This window comes from Pygocentrus nattereri, chromosome 23, assembly GCF_015220715.1.
Source record: "Pygocentrus nattereri isolate fPygNat1 chromosome 23, fPygNat1.pri, whole genome shotgun sequence".
NCBI lineage: Eukaryota > Metazoa > Chordata > Actinopteri > Characiformes > Serrasalmidae > Pygocentrus > Pygocentrus nattereri.
Genome location: NC_051233.1, coordinates 16474569 through 16491187, shown reverse-complemented (window position 1 = coordinate 16491187; position 16619 = coordinate 16474569). Strand labels below are relative to the sequence as shown.

The 16619-nt window shown below is 44.6% G+C and overlaps 1 protein-coding gene across 2 annotated transcripts in view; it reads right to left on the bottom strand.

Moving 5' to 3' along the window:
* man2a1 (mannosidase, alpha, class 2A, member 1) overlaps positions 1-16619 on the bottom strand; it is a 103847-nt gene that overhangs the window by 48808 nt on the left and 38420 nt on the right. For both annotated transcript variants that reach the window (XM_017682860.2, XM_017682861.2), the window contains one exon: positions 15061-15247. In XM_017682860.2, the coding sequence (XP_017538349.1) occupies positions 15061-15247 (187 nt within the window). The remainder of the gene's footprint in view (positions 1-15060; positions 15248-16619) is intronic.

Here is a 16619-nt window from a genome sequence, read left to right as displayed (position 1 = left end):
AGCCTAATGTTATGTTGATTAACACGTTCTTGAACAATTGTCGTGCTGAGTATCAACAAATGTTAAAGTTACAACTTACAGATCGCAGCAATATGAAAATAAAGAATGTGGGGAAAAAAACTGCGCACCATGGAGGCTGATGGCCTGTTTGACTTGGCCACTAATACAGCTCTCCTCCAATATCAAAACTACTCTGCTGCTGGTGCGAGTTTCCCTACTCAGGGCTATAGAAGGGGCCAGAATACAGATCGAAAACCTGGCAGATGCCATTATTGTGGCAAGGAGGGTCATTGGAAGCTCGAATGTAAGAGACGCATGAGGGATGAAAGATCTAGGGGGCAGTTTCAGTTTCCTCCTCCTCCTCCTCCTCCTCCTCCTCATAATGTTTAGGGCTGCCCACAGAGTTTGGCTCCGAGCGATGAAGCTTTGCAGACAGCATGTCTGAGCGCCACTTTCACTTCTCTGTTGAATCATGACCTTCCCGTTGTGTCTCTCAATGTATCTGGTGTTGATTATAATTTTCTCATTGATACCGGCGCCACGCTCTCTTCGCTCGGACCCAGCTATGAGGGGCCTTTATCATCTAGAATCACTAGCTCTGTGGGTATTACAGGACAGCCCTTCTCATCTCCGTATACGCCCCCACTTCAGGTTGTATGCGACGCAGTGCGATTTACTCATTCTTTCGTGTTCATGCCAGATTGTCCCTTTAACCTTATGGGGCGGGATTTAATGAGTAAACTTGGTCTATCCCTATCCTTTTCTGGTTCGCGCATGACCGTGTCCACGGGAGATTTCAATCGCGATCTCAACATCGGCAATAAATCCTTTAAATCACCTGTGTCTGCTCTGCTGTCTGTCTCACATGCCACAGAGGTTCCTGAGCCTCTACGTTCTATACCACACACTGTTTGGGCTGCACATAGGGATGATGTTGGCAGGGTTGACTGTAAACCATATGAGGCTACTCTAAAAAGCCCCACTCCTGTTTTTGTTAAACAATACCCTTTGCCCGAGCACAAACTGTGTGGTATAGACTCTATTCTACAGAAACTTCTCTCTTTAGGTGTGGTCGTCCCATGTCAAAGTGCGTATAACACACCGATTAACCCAGTCCCCAAGCCGGACGGTTCTTGGCGATTCACTCAAGATTTTCGACGCCTTAATGACGCTATCGTGCCTATCGCCCCAATTGTGCCTGATGTCTCTTCGATATTGACCTCCATTCCGTGTCAACACGCATTTTTTACTGTCTTAGACGTTAGTTCTGCTTTTTTCAGCATTCCTGTTGAACCTGACACCCAGCCGATTTTCGCTTTCACTCATCGTCAACGCCAATACACGTGGTCTCGTTTGCCGCAAGGTTACTGCGACTCGCCTGCGGCGTTCGCCGCGTCGCTCCGAGACCTCATTTCTGACCTTTCCCTCCCCGGGGGTGCTGTGCTCCTGCAGTATGCAGATGACCTTCTGATTTCGGCCCCTGACAGCTCCACGTGCACTGAGGCATCTAAACTGGTCCTCATGCGCTTGGCTACACTGGGCTTCAAGGTTTCACTAAAGAAACTGCAGTTCTGCCTACCCCGGGTCCAATATCTGGGTCATGAACTATCTCAAGGTCAATGCCTCCTCTCCGCTGACCGAGTGTCATGCATCACGCAGCTTCCCAAGCCCGCCACCAAGCAGGCTATGATGTCTTTCCTCGGCCTCATCAATTACTGCAGACAGTGGATTCCTGACTGCTCCGCGCATGACAAAACACTACGTGCCTCCTTCACTCATGAACAGGCCATGACTCATCGCCTCACATGGACTACAGCCATGAACTGTGCATATTCTGCTCTACTGTCCTCACTGCAGTCAGCACCAGCCTTGGGCCTGCCCAACTACGCTCTGCCATTTCACCTGTGGGTGTCGGAGTCCGGGGGCACTGCTGCTGCGGTTCTGGCTCAGCCCCACGGGGGAGGTTTGCGCCCTTGCGCATATTATTCTAAAACATTGGACGTTACGGCCCGAGGCCTTCCGTCCTGTCTCCGAGCGGTCGCGGCGTGCGCACTAATGGTACAGGATGCTGAAAAAATCGTCCTAGGTCATGACTTGACCTTACACACCTCTCATCAGGTCTGTCAGCTCCTAAATAACTGTTCTACACAGCACTTGTCTGCTCAGCGGCGTGCAGGCTATGAGAACATTTTGTTGAACACCGAAAACCTCACTGTGCGTCCGCACTCCTCACTAGATACTGTCTCTTCCGCTTTAATGCGTTTACTTCTGTTACCACACGACGCCTCCAGTCCCACTCTAGACGTGCATGACTGTGAGACCCGTCTGGCTGGTGAAACTTCTATTCGCCCTGACGTGTCTTCCACCCCGTTGCCTTCTGGCCTGGCATTTTATGTTGATGGATCATGTTCCAAGCCATCGGATGGCGTATTTCTCTGCGGATACGCTGTTTGCGCTGCCCCTGACACGGTCGTTGAGTCCTTTTCTCTACCTTTCACTTCGGCCCAGGCGGCTGAATTGTACGCTATCACGCGCGCTTGTATCTTGGCTCAAGACCAAGATGTTACTATATACACGGACAGCCGTTACGCTTTTGGCGTAGTTCATGATTTTGGGGGAATCTGGCATCAACGCGGTTTCATTACTACTGATAACAAACCCATTTCCCATGCGTCGCTTATCGAGGACCTGATCAGGGCTAGCTTCCTGCCCTCCCGACTGGCCGTTGTTAAAGTTCGCGCTCACCAGCGTAGTAGCGACCCTGACTCTGTTGGTAACAATACCGCCGACTCTGCCGCAAAACGCGGAGCTCTTCATGGCCCCACTTGCCCTTTTATGAACTCGGTTTCCTTCTCCTGTGCTGCACTCACGGTTGACTTACTTCCTGGTCTTGATCTTGACTGTAATCAGGCCACCGCCTCGGACTCTGACATCAAGCATTGGCTATCATCGGGCTACGATCCAGCCACCAAACCGCTGTGCGACGCCCGGGGCAGGCTGTGCCTGCCCGCACATTGTGTTCCGTTCCTCGTTCCCGATTTTCATGGTATTTCGCATCGGGAACGAAGAGGGGTAAAGCGTGACATGTCCGAATTGTTTTGCATTCACAATTTGAACTCTGCCGTTGATCGCATATTAGACCGTTGTCTTACATGTGCACAGAATAACCCAAAACCGGCCGGACCGCACCAAGTTCTTCCTAAACCGGAAACACCTTTTCAAGAATGGCAAATCGATTTCACACACATGACGACTGTAGGGCCGTACAAATATTTATTGGTCTTAATAGATCAATTTTCTCGTTGGACAGAGGCGTTCCCATGCAATAAAGAAAATGCAAATACAGTCGTGACAAAACTATGCCAAGAAATCATACCGCGTTACGGTGTCCCCTTAGGAATAGACTCCGACAAAGGCACACCGTTCACCTCCAAAGTCACACAGATGCTCGCGAAGCACCTGAGCATAGACTGGGCTTTCCACATCCCCTATCACCCTCAATCCTCGGGTATGGTTGAAAGGGTTAATCGGACTATAAAAGGGCGGTTACGAAAGGCCATGCAGACGCAGAACACTACTAATTGGGTGAAGGTTTTACCTGTAGTTTTGGCCGAACTACGGATGGCGCGCACAGACACTCTGGGTGGTCTGTCGCCATATGAAATTGTCATGGGACGTCCGTTCCCCCTCCCATGGCGTCAGAAAACGGCTCTGGGGGGAACGGCGGACTTGGATGTGCGTCGCAGCGAGTACACCGCAGGGTTGTTTACTGTTCTGAATGAATACTGGGAGAGGGTCAACCAAACTATCACAAACCCTCCCAAGGTCCCAACTCATGCTTTTAAGCCGGGCGATCAGGTATTGGTCAAGAAATTTGAGAGGAAGGGTTTTTCAGACTCCCCTTTCTCTGAACCCACTACTGTACTCGCTGTCACACGCACGGGGGTATTAACCGATCTTTTTCCACAGTGGATTCATGCCTCCAGATGTCAGTCAGCCCCGCAGTGATGTATATACATGTTAGACGTCTAACTATTTTTGTTTCCTATCTCTAACCTGTCCTGTGTTACAGAAGTATGTTGCAGCTAATATTAATCCTGTGCCTGGTGGAACGTGCTGGCGGATCCCCCATGGATAACGTTTTCTGGCAGTATGCTAACTGGACTGCCAAGCAGTACACCAACGACTCCTGCTACGTGTGCCACCTGATGCCCTCCAGTGTGAACAAGCACTCCATGGTCACGGCCCCCCAGGATCTCTCTGCTACTCTGCAGGCGGTAGCACACACCTGTCTGTCTCCTGACTGTTTGAATGTTACTCATTATAATTACCCTCACATTAATTATTCTCTTTCTCTATCACAGGATTTTTGTTCTAAAATTCGCAACACTTCAGATCTTGCTATATGTTTGCAGTACATTCTTAAATATGTCTTTACTAATAGTTCTACTCCAGGAACTCCCCTGGCTATGTCAGCTATAAATAAGGGCCCCTTCTCTGTTTGCTTTGAAGGCTCGGGCCATATTCCATTAGGATACTTGCCGGACTCCCTTTGCCCCTACACAGTCTCTCCCTGTAAAGGCTCCAGCTCACGTAGTTGTTCGGCCCTAGCACCCGACGACAGGGGAACTACGCCCTCGTCTTATGTTACTGATTGGTATTGGGTGTGTGGCCACAAGGTTTATGTTATTCTTCCAGAGAATTGGGGAGGGCGATGTGCTTTTACTCTTTTTAATTCTTCCCTAATCCTTATTTCACACAATCCCCTGGGCGGACATCACATTGCTAGGCGCAATAAACGCTCTAGTGATGATGATTTCCCACCCCCCGAACATCAGCTTGAATCAAAAGCTGCCAAATTCTGGGAGTGTTTATTTCCTCAGTACGGCCTATCGCAAGTCTGGAACCAACTAGAAGTCACCCACTATCGCTTGGCCACCTTCACTAACGCAACCCGCATGGCTCTGCAGGGTGTCAAGGACGAGCTCATTGCTCTACGCCTCACCACTATGCAGAACCGGATGGCACTTGATTTATTACTTGCCAAGGAGGGCGGGGTATGTGCCATGGTGGGTGACTCCTGTTGCACGTATATCCCCGCTAATGATGAAGATCATGGGTCTATTTCTGTTGCCCTGGATCGCATGCGACAAGTGTCGACCCAGCTCCAATTAGACGAACATGGAGGGTGGGGCTGGGGTTCCATTGGTTCTTTATTTGGTTTCCTTACTCCTTATTTTACTATGGCAGTCCCTTTTATCTGTATGGTTTTGTTGTTGCTGTGTCTGGGTCCTTGTTTTTTCAGATGCCTCATGGAAAGGGTCTACGCGCTGGCCTCTGCGATGCGACCCCCGCGGCCCGTATACCAGCCTCTCATCTCCAGCACCAACCATATGTATGTGTGTTCTCACGCACCACTGTGACTCGCCCTGTTATGCCTCACCAGTTGGTGAAGCATAAAAGAGGGGAATGAAAGGGTTAACTCTGCTCCAACTCTGCTCTAAGCAGACTTTGCAGTAAGCATAGCTACTGTCCTTGGCAGTTTTGCACAAACAACTTGCTCCTCTTATCGGGACAACATTCTGTCCAGAACCATTTGTTCTCTTTCGTAGGTAAGATTATCGTACACAGAGCAGAAGCCCCCCTCCTTTGGGCAGTTCCGGTGGTCCGTGAGTGTCAGCTTAGCATTTCATGACTGTTAGACAACTTATTTGGGTCCACCCTGTTTGCTTGTACGCAACAGGGCAGGACGTGTTTGTATAAAAGAAGGAGTGCCCTTCTTTCTGTGTGCAGAAGACTTAATAAACTCTTTGATTGATTAAGAGAGTCGTTCTGTCTTCTTGCACCGAGCGCGCTCACTGCACTGAGGCTTTCCACGGGACAGGTGATCCACTCTCTGGTTCCTCTTCATGAACGGACCAAAAACGGCCGGTCCTTTCACTTATACATATATAAGATCAGATAAACTCATACAATATGCAAAAAAGAGCATGCAATTAACAAATATGTAAGATAAGGAACCCGAATTCTGCAAAAACATTTTACAAAACACTAGATTACATTTATAGCATTTGACAGACACTCTTATCCAGAGTGACTTACAATTTAATCATTTTTACATAGGTAGGCCAAGGTAGTTTTAGGAATCTTGCCCAAGGACTCTTATTGGTATAGTGTAGGGTGCTTGCCCTGGTGGAGGACTGAACCCCAGTCTACAGCATAGAAGGCAGAGGTGTCAACCACTACACATATTCTCAACCACAAACTAATAATGATCTCCAGATAAATGCGATCGGCTCTGCGATTCTTTCTTTAAAAAATCCTGTTAACAACGCAGCACTTCATCAAACTTGGTTTTAAAAGGAGCTTGAAGACTTTTGACTTTATTGTTCTCATCTGAAACTCGAAAATGCCAGCAAAAAAGAAAGAGGCAGGTTTTTCGGACAAACAGAATTTGGCTAGTGAGGCGAGCGGCTCACCACCGCCATGGTTCCTCTCTGAAGGCTACGCTGGGCAGGCTGAAGCTCCTACGAGTGCCGGTGTGGGGGAGCAGAGCGCCGCAGACAAAGAGCAGGAGGAGGCGGTGCAGCAGACGGCAGAAGAGGGGGAAACGCGCTGGCGTGCTAGCTAGGCTAAAGGCTAACGCTAACCGACCCCCAATTCTGTCGCTTTTCCTGTCTAAAGTCCGCTCTCTGGATAACAAGCTGGACCTGCTGCGGCTGAGGATGAGTGTTTCTGAGGAGATGAGGAACTGCGCTGTGATTTGTCTCACGGAAACCTGGCTGAACCACACCATGCCGGACTCAGCCTTCCAGCTCGCCGGGCGGCAGCTCTTCCGAGCGGACCGCAACCGGCTATCCAGGAAAGCCCGGGGGGGCGGCTTGTGCGTCTACATAAACAAAGGTTGGTGCACAAACTGCGTGTTGGTAAACAGCCACTGCTCCGAGGCGACAGAACAGCTGACTGTGAAGTGTCGTCCTCACTATATGCCTCGTGAGTTTTCGGCAGTGTTTGTGATCGCTATTTACATAGCACCGGATGCTAATGCTAACAACGCGCTGAAGGAGCTTTATGACAACATCAGCTCGCTTCAGAACAAGCATCCGGAGGCGTTCTACGTGGTAGCGGGGGATTTTAACCACGTAGAACTGAAGAACACCCTGCCGAGGTTTTACCAACATGTCAACATCCCAACGCGAGGTAATAACACGCTGGACCGTGTTTACACCAGCGTGAGGGACGCGTACAGAGCCTTCCCCCGCCCCCACCTCGGGCTCTCCGACCACATTTCCATCATGCTGGTCCCTGCATACCACCCCCCACTGCGTCGCTCCAAACCCACACAGAAGACCATCACTGTGTGGCCCAGTGACGGCGACGCTGTGCTGCAGGACTGCTTCGGCTGCACAGACTGGCAGGTCTTCAGGGAGGCTGCTGAGTGCGAGGGGGAGCTGGACCTGGAGGAGTACACATCTGCTGTTCTCGGGTACATCAGCAAGTGCAAGGAGGATGTCACTACCACCAAGACTGTGACTTGCTACCCGAACCAGAAGCCCGGCTGAACGCAGAGGTGCGTTCTCTGCTGAAAGCCAGGGATGCTGCCTCCAGGTCTGGGGACTCAGGTGAACTCAGGTGGGCTAGAAGAGAGCTGACTGTTGGAGTCAAGAGGGCAAAAGCTGCATATGCTCTGAAAATCCAGGGACACCTTTCCTCCCAGGACCCACAGAGTATGTGGAGGGGCATCAAGTGCATCACGGACTACAAATCCAACGTTGCACAAAGCTCCAAAGACCCATCCCTGCCTGAGGCTCTCAACAAGTTCTACGCCCGCTTTGAGAATCCTGACACCTCCCCCAGCACCAGACTCACACACTCACCAGGAGAGGAGCCCCTCAGCGTGACACCAGCAGAAGTAAGGAGGACGCTGAGGAGGATCAACCCCCGGAAAGCTGCTGGCCCGGACAACATCCCCGGACGGGTGCTAAGAGACTGCGCCGACCAGCTCTCGGACGTCCTGGCGGCATCTTTAACGCCTCCCTCATCCAGGCAGCAGTCCCCACTTGCATGAAGACTGCCACCATCATCCCGGTCCCCAAGAGCTCTGCAGTGACGGGTCTGAATGACTACCGGCCAGTAGCCCTCACGCCGATAGTAACAAAGTGCTTTGAAAGACTGGTTCAGACCCACATCAAAGCCACCATCAAAGTCACTGTGGATCCACACCAGTATGCGTACAGGAGGAATCGATCCACAGAGGATGCCATCTCCTCTGTGGTCCACACCGCCCTCACCCACCTGGAGCAGAAGGATTCCTATGTTCGTATGCTCTTTGTGGACTTCACATCTGCTTTCAACACCATGATTCCTCAGACCCTGGTAACAAAACTCTCCTCACTTGGACTGAGCTCTTCCATGTGCAACTGGGTCCTAGACTTCCTGACTAACAGGCCGCAGTCTGTGAGGATTCACAACATCTCCTCCCCCACCATAATCCTCAGCACTGGCTCTCCTCAGGGCTGTGTGTTGAGCCCCCTCCTGTTTACACTGCTTACATATGACTGCTCACCTATCCATCCAGGCTGTCATATTGTGAAGTTTGCGGAAGACACAGCAGTGGTTGGATGCATCACAAACAGGGATGAGTCCAACTACAGGCAGGAGGTGGAACACCTGGAGGGTTGGTGCAGAGAGAACAACCTCTGCATCAATGTAAAGAAGATGAAGGAGATGATTGTGGACTTCAGAAGGGGCCATCATGACCACCTCCCTCTGCACATTGGAGGTTCTGAGGTGGAAGTGGTCGACAGCTACAGGTACTTGGGTGTGCACCTGAGCAGCAATCTCACCTGGAGCAACAACACTTCCACTCTAGTCAGGAAGGCACATCAGCGGCTCTACTTCCTCAGGAGGCTGAGACGAGCTGGACTCGGGAGGGCAGTCCTCACCTCCTTCTATAGATGTGTGGTGGAGAGCGTCGTGTGCTCCAGCATCAACGTGTGGCATGGAGGCTGCTCTGCTGCAGATAGGAAAGCTCTGCAGAGGGTGGTGAAGGCTGCACAGAGGATTGTTGGAGTCAGCCTCCCCAGCACCACAGACATTTACACCTCCAGATGCAGGAAAAGGGCTACCTGCATTGGGAAGGATCATCAAGCATCAAGTGCAAAACAACCAGACTCAGAAACAGCTTCATACCAGAAGCTGTAAGGCTCTTAAATTACAACTAAACACACTGCACTGACACAAGAACAATTACTGTTAGAAACACTGTCACTTTAAACCGCACTGAGACACTTTATCTAGACACTTTATTTACTGCTCAATTCAATATCATGCTGCTATAGCAAACTTGCACTCTGGACCTCATATTGCTGCTAACTGCCTACTCTCCTACTCTCCCTCTCTTGTGTTATTTACCTAATATTTATCTATTTTAATAACAGCTCTTGGGTGTAAACTGGACCATGAGATCTTAATTTCGTTCCACCTCATGTACCATGTGATGCGAATGACAATAAAATCTCCTTGAATCCTTGAAATGGAGAAGGGGTTTTTGAAAATTCAAGACATGGTGGATAAGTGTCTGGGCAAGCTTGGTGACATCATTGCAAAAATACACACGGATCAAGCTGCCATTAACCTCAAACTGCAAGAACTTTCAGGGAAGCAAGCTGGGTATGAAACCGCTATAGTGGACTTTCGTGCAGAGCTGGCTAATGCTAATAAAAACCGAAACGAGCAAATCAGGGAGCTGAGAGAAAAAAATGGATGACATGGAAAACAGGGCGAGACGCAAGAATTTACATCTGGTGGGACTCCCTGAAGGTGTCGAGAGTAAAGACGGAGCGAGTTTTCTCCGGGAGTGGCTACCAAAAATTCTCGACATCAGCGATGAACAGTCAAGTTCGTTCGAAATCGAAAGATGTCACTGCAGTCTCCAACTGCGACCTGCCAAGCATGAGAAGCCACAGGCACTGGTTGCAGGCTTTCTTTGCTACAGAGATACGGAAATAATTCTCCAAGCTGCCTGGGAAAAAGGCGAGTTTCAGGTTCGGAAATTCAATCATTATGGTCTTCAGGGATGTGTCCACGGCACTGTACAAAAGAAAAAGGGCGTTTAACAACATAAAAATACGACAGAGACCACGACATCACCTACAGTATGCTCCACCTGGCTACTCTTAGGGTGAACTTTTCGGAAGGACGCCGCAACTTTTTATCCCCGTTATCAGCGGAGAACTACTTTCGGCACCACAGCTTCTCCAGGGAAAACCAAAGTTCGCAAAAATGAGGTAGCTGCCGAGGTACTCTCCAGTTCATGGTATGCGGTCTGGATTGGACCATTTGACTCAGTGCTGATTAAAATTCACTGGTCAGTGTTTGTTTAATCAATTGCTCACTTGCAATTGAGCCCTTAGCTATTGCCATTAGGAAACACTCAACAATACATGGAGTACATATCAGTGACCAGACGCATGCCATTTCACTATTTGCAGATGACATCATGTTATATATCACTCAACCCCAAAAATCAGTTAAGTTTATTGGAACTGCTAGATAAATTTGGGGTGGTTTCGGGCTATAAAGTGAACAAAACCAAAAGTGTCATCATGCCTCTTAACTCAGCAGTAGAAAAGGTATCTCATATAAATATTCCCTTCTCCTGGAATCATCAGCTTACTTATCTGAGTATACACATAACTAACGAAGTAAACCAAATTTTTGACCTTAATTACACCCCATTATTAAGACAGAACAGGAGCTAGAAAGGTGGAAACGTTTGCCCATTTCGCTAATTGGACGTGTAAATTGCATAAAGATGAACATTCTTCCTAAAGTTTTATATCTTTTCAGGAATCTCCCTATCTATTTTAAGCGTCTTAATAGCTTAATTATACGTTTCTTATGGAACAACAAAAATGCAAGAGTTAAACTTAAGGCGCTGTCATCCTTTAAATGAAGGGGGGCTTGGTCTACCTGACTTTAAGCTGTATTACTGGGCTGCCCAATCAATGACAATTTGGGTCTGGCAAGTGGATTTTCAAAATCCCCCCACCTGGGTGCAACTGGAACAGTATTTCATACAAAAATACATCTCTATCCAGTTTACCCTACGTTTCTCAATATCACACTCTTAAATCTGCTGCTAGCAAACCCCATATTATACATAATTGTAAGTTATGGTTGGAAATCCGTAAAAAAAAAAAGAAACCAGAAACTAGTTTATCCAGCCACGGCATTCCACAACAACCCGGGCTTACCGGAACCATTAAGAGACAGTACCACTCATATATGGTTCAACAAAGGAATACATTAATTTGGCCAATTATATCAAGACAATATCTTAATGACATTTGACCAAATAAAACAAGCATTTCAGCTGCACGATAAACAGTTCTTTAAATATCTACAAGTCAGAAATTACATTAGGGTGGTACAAGGAGGACGATTAGAAGCGTTAACACTGCTGACCCTTCCCCTTGGGGTGGAATCAGAGTGCTGATAGGTTTTCCTAAATTAACACTTAATTAGGTATTTATTGTTTCCAACCCTGATTGGTTGTGCATAATTTTAGGAACGTCTTCCCCAGAATCACTGCCTTCATTGTTTCAGTTCATTTAAACAAAGGAACAAATGTAATATCATCAAATTGGTTAAACTTTCAGAATCAATGAATGAACAGAATATTCAGATATGTTTATAAGGGAGAGTTTAACCCTTGGTACCTGATACACAACACATGTTAAAGAACATGGGTAATGCTTTTCCTATACTATAGACTATATAAATGTTGAAGAAATAAAATTGACCACAAAAGGAAAGGACCAAAGGAAATAAAAGAAAACCACACTCAGGATACATATTAGTCACTGGTCTAACTCATTACAATTAGATGGTTGTCGCTGTTGGTTATTAAAGTTGACACTCTGTATTTCTAGCATTCAATAGTAAAAGGGATATAAGTATTATTTAGATAACACACATAATACTAATAACAAGTAGTATTGCTTATAGATTATATAAATGTTAATACTCAAAGCAGACAATGTCCAAGTCCCTTGGATTCTTTATAAGCACATAGTGGTGGTGTCATGTGCCTCATTTTCACCACTTGGGTGTGGTGGTTCTATATCTAAATTGTAAATGGAATCTAAAAAGGCTAGCTTTGTTATAGATTCTCATAGCAACCCATTTCTTGATATCTCTGGATTGAATGGTGGAAATTCCGTATTGGTGCAGTCTAAAGAATGATTTCTGTTAATTCATAGCTTAGTTAAGGTTTGGGAAGATCTGCAGCTGGATTCCAGTCCAGGATTTATGGCCAAATGGAACAAAGAGGGTTGAAGGCCTCCCACTATGTCCGTATTTTCAAGATAACATCCTTTTGACTCGTAAAACTTGTAGGCACCCTAATCCTGTTTGGATGACATCTGCTTGACCTTTGAAACGGTCCTGAGGTCAAAGTTCAGGAATGTGGAATCCTCCCAAGCAATGTGATTCTGGCTGACTAGATTGGGGGTGTCCGCTACAGTAAACTAAGAAATAAAATAGACAAGAATAATCCATGGGTAAATACTGCAATGAGAATCTGAGACAGGACAATTCATTTATGTAGCTTACAAAGCTCATCTAAGCTTGCTAATGAAGTGGTGCGCATTCAACAGACTTCATCCCAAATAAATCTGATGATAGATTCCAGGCCTGGGTTGGAGAAGGACTCTCAAGTTATTACACATTTATTGACAAGGGAACCTTTGTGAGTTTTGATTCTTTGCAGATGAAACATGGTTTGGAGCAAAGTGACTTTTACTCAAAGTCTGACACTATTTTAATAAAAATCTGGACGAAGCTTTAAAGACAAATAAAGCAGGAATTTTTAAGGTATTTTTGTCAGTATGTAAATCGGAGGTGGGTAATAAAGTTATTTCTAGACTATATAAAGGTCTTCAGGCAAAATCTGAAAATACAATTTATGTTGAAGAGAAATGGAAAAATAGGGGAATATGTTAATTCTAGAAGATGAATGGCAAAGAATATGCTCAGCAATGTGGAGAGAATTTGCTTGGAAAAATACTATGTGCTTTTTATAACACGGTTGCAAAAGCTAAATTCAGGTATTAACAGAGGATGCTGGAGACATTGTGGGGAAAAATGATGCTGCATGTTTTTTGGGGGATGTGGGGCTCTGCTTCTGGAGGGAGATCACACAGCAAGTGCAAGAGCGTTCTTGATGCATGTGTCACGATGCAGTATGTCTTTCTTATCCAGCTAATTTTGATTGTAACTGGATGTAACCCAGATGGCGGTGACAACAACCATTTTTACTGTTAAATATGTTTTACTCACCACATATTAAAGTAATTTAATGTTCATTAAAAATACGATACTTTCATGCACAGCCATGCAGACACCCTTAGAGGGTCAGGAGCTCAAAGTTTATACTAAAAAAAAAAAAAGAAAAAAAAAGGGGGACACATGGACCAAAACGATAACACTATTTACAACATTAACTTACAACATTAGCAACAACTGTTATTTAAAAAGAACATGACAAGGAATCTTACATCAGACCATATTGCTGCACTATATTAGCTTTCATCAAAATAGCATTATTATGACCATTTCAATATAGCACCAGTTACCCTGTAATGTAAACAGCATTACTGTAAAATAAAATATCACAATATCTTGATAGTTAACAGTGATAGAAACTTTTAAACTTACTTTTTAAATTACTTTTACAAAAACAATGTGTAGTTCTAACTGCTCAAGTCTCAGCTAGACTGCAGCTGGAAGCCAATAAAATGTGACAAGCCAATGACCACAGCAAACTCATGAGTTAACTGAGTTAAGTCTGTTACTACATGACAGGCCATAACAGAAAAGCAACAGACAATGAGAAAATACCATAAAATACATTGCGAAAATGACAGTTAAAAAGGTCATCTGCTCAGCTTCTCTACTAAGCTTCAGTTTGTTCTGCTAATTTGCTTCATATACCTAACGAACGAACTGCCACAGCTAGTGCTGTAAAAGCCTTTGATATGCTACGTTATTGACCATTTCGAGCAGGACCATAACTAGGATCAAAATTTAAGTGAGGTCCATTTTGCAGAAATGTGACCTACATCTTGTAGTGAACAGAATAAAGATTAAAGAATAAGTGACCCATATTAGTCCCACAATGGGGAAATTTCACCTCCGCATTTAACCCATCCGTGAAGTGAAACACCACGTACACTCTAGTGAGCACACACACACTAGGGGGCAGTGAGCCCATAACTGCCCCCAATAATGGTCAAATATGAGTGTTACACCAACTGTAAGTTTGTCCTTCTCCTATTTATTTTTTAAACTAAATCATTGTTCCTTTTTACCCATCCATTTGCACCTTTTGATTTCACTTGTTCCTTCCTCATTCCTCCATTCTTCCAAGAACCGCTATTACTATTCCATCATTTAATTTACCCCTAGCCTGTTTATTTAATATAATAATATAACCATTTATTTTTATGTTTAAATTAATAAAAATACATACTGAAACCTGCACTAAATCAAAGGATAGTTTCAAATTGATTTTATTTCATTTATCTCTCTCTCTGCCTGTCTCTTTTGCATCTCTCTCCTCAGTGATTACTGAAAAAGCACACATTAAACATAGATCATAAAACACTGTCTGTATCAAAACCATTATTGCTTACTTTATTTTTTATTATTTTACATTTTTTAAAATTGTATCTTATCATGAGGCAAAAAAATATATGCATCATATCATGACATTTGCATATCATTGCATATCTATTCTAAGTTAATGCTAATTTGTTCTAGTGCCCCTATGGGACTTATAATAGTTTATAAATATGGTAGCACTAGGCTAATACTGTTCAATGTGAACATGTTTTGGCCATTTGTTAAACACTCTGCAAACATTCTGAATCTCAACTTGAAGTAAATAGTTGTACTGAAGGTGCAAACACTAATAAGTGCATGCATAACATATGTGAATGACTGCTATTGTCACTGAACATAACTCACTTTGTGTGTTTCTGAGATAATGGTTACCTCTGTTGCACATTATCATCGGTGATGGCCTGAGGAGGAACCCTCCAGGGGCAGCTGATGCGTCCCCCTGGCAGCCTCTTAAAGTCAAACTGGCAGCAAATCTTTGGGTCAGGACCACAAGTATGGGGTACATCATAACTGTAGAATGGCATCATGTGGCACAAGATGTCTGTGCTGGACTGCTGGTCTACAGACATAAGACATACTAAGAGTGACTAAAAAAACAAGCAGAATCAAGCAGATTAGTATAGTATAGTGTTGGTTTTAATACAGGAACCGAATAACAGTATTATATTTGTTCACAATAGTTTTGGAAATTACTAGACTATTTATAACAATATAATGCTGACACAAATAAAAATGTTAGTAGCAAAGCAAAGCTGGTACGTTGTCCTGTTCTTCTGAAGAACAAAATACAAAATTATACAACAGTCTAATTCACTAAGTAGCATCCTCACTGAGCAGTGGTTGCTTAGTAATGCTTAATTTTTATGCTGTTAACTGTAACTAAGTTTCTATTTCAGCACACACAAAAACAGAAACTGGATGCATAAGATAACTTCTACAAGATAATACCTGACCTGAAGTCCATTTGGTCAGATTAGAAGAGGACTGTGACAGCAGACCTACATCCAGTGTTACCTGTTTTTCTACAACCTATACTACTAGTGTTCTGCCATCCATAAGTTTGGTCACATTCTGAATGATGTGCACACTCATTTGTTCCAAGTGATTTAAAATGTTGTGGCAACCTTGAGTGGCATGTATGTTTAACTTTCTGACACCTAAAAGAAATTAGATTGAGTCACAAAGAGACAGAATTTACAGCGAGTCACAAAGAGACAGAATTTAGAGCATTAAAAACAATATAACAGAACTGTTCTAGAATGCTAGTTCATCACGGGGGGAAAACCAGCAGTGTCTGTTGCTGGGTCTTAAACTCCTCCAGTAGTGAGGCTGAACATCTGGAGAGGCTGGCTCATATAAACATATAAACAAAATACTTTATTAACTGTAGACGTACAGTAGACTTAACAGTGCTGATACTGTTACCAAAAGCAAGCAGACCATTCACCATACATGATTCACAACAATCTGAAATTATTTTGTTGTGACTTCTGTTTCATGATATTGGAGTTAAATGACATGACCTGCCACCTCCTCCTTTTAATCTGCATAATAAGTGATTCTATCAATGACAACCATGAATATCTGTAATCATGGAATGATTACAGAGCCCACGTACTTACACTTTTACTGTAAAATTAAACTAAAAAGCTTAAAAAAGACATAAAATGCATTGAATTTCATCTGGCAATTACATATCATCTTTGTATCTTATTGTATGTTTGAGCCAAAATAATTTCTTCAGCCTGAAATATTGGTGTGAATAAGGAGAGATATGGCAAATTCACATTTTTTTCCTTTAAAAGTGGGTATAGTTGGAGTGTTCCTATTTTTCATGTGTTTTTCAATTATTTAAATTAATGTTTTTCTGAAATAACAAATGACTTGACTGGTTAGGACGCTTAAATCAGTGGTGTCCAGTCTCATCCAGA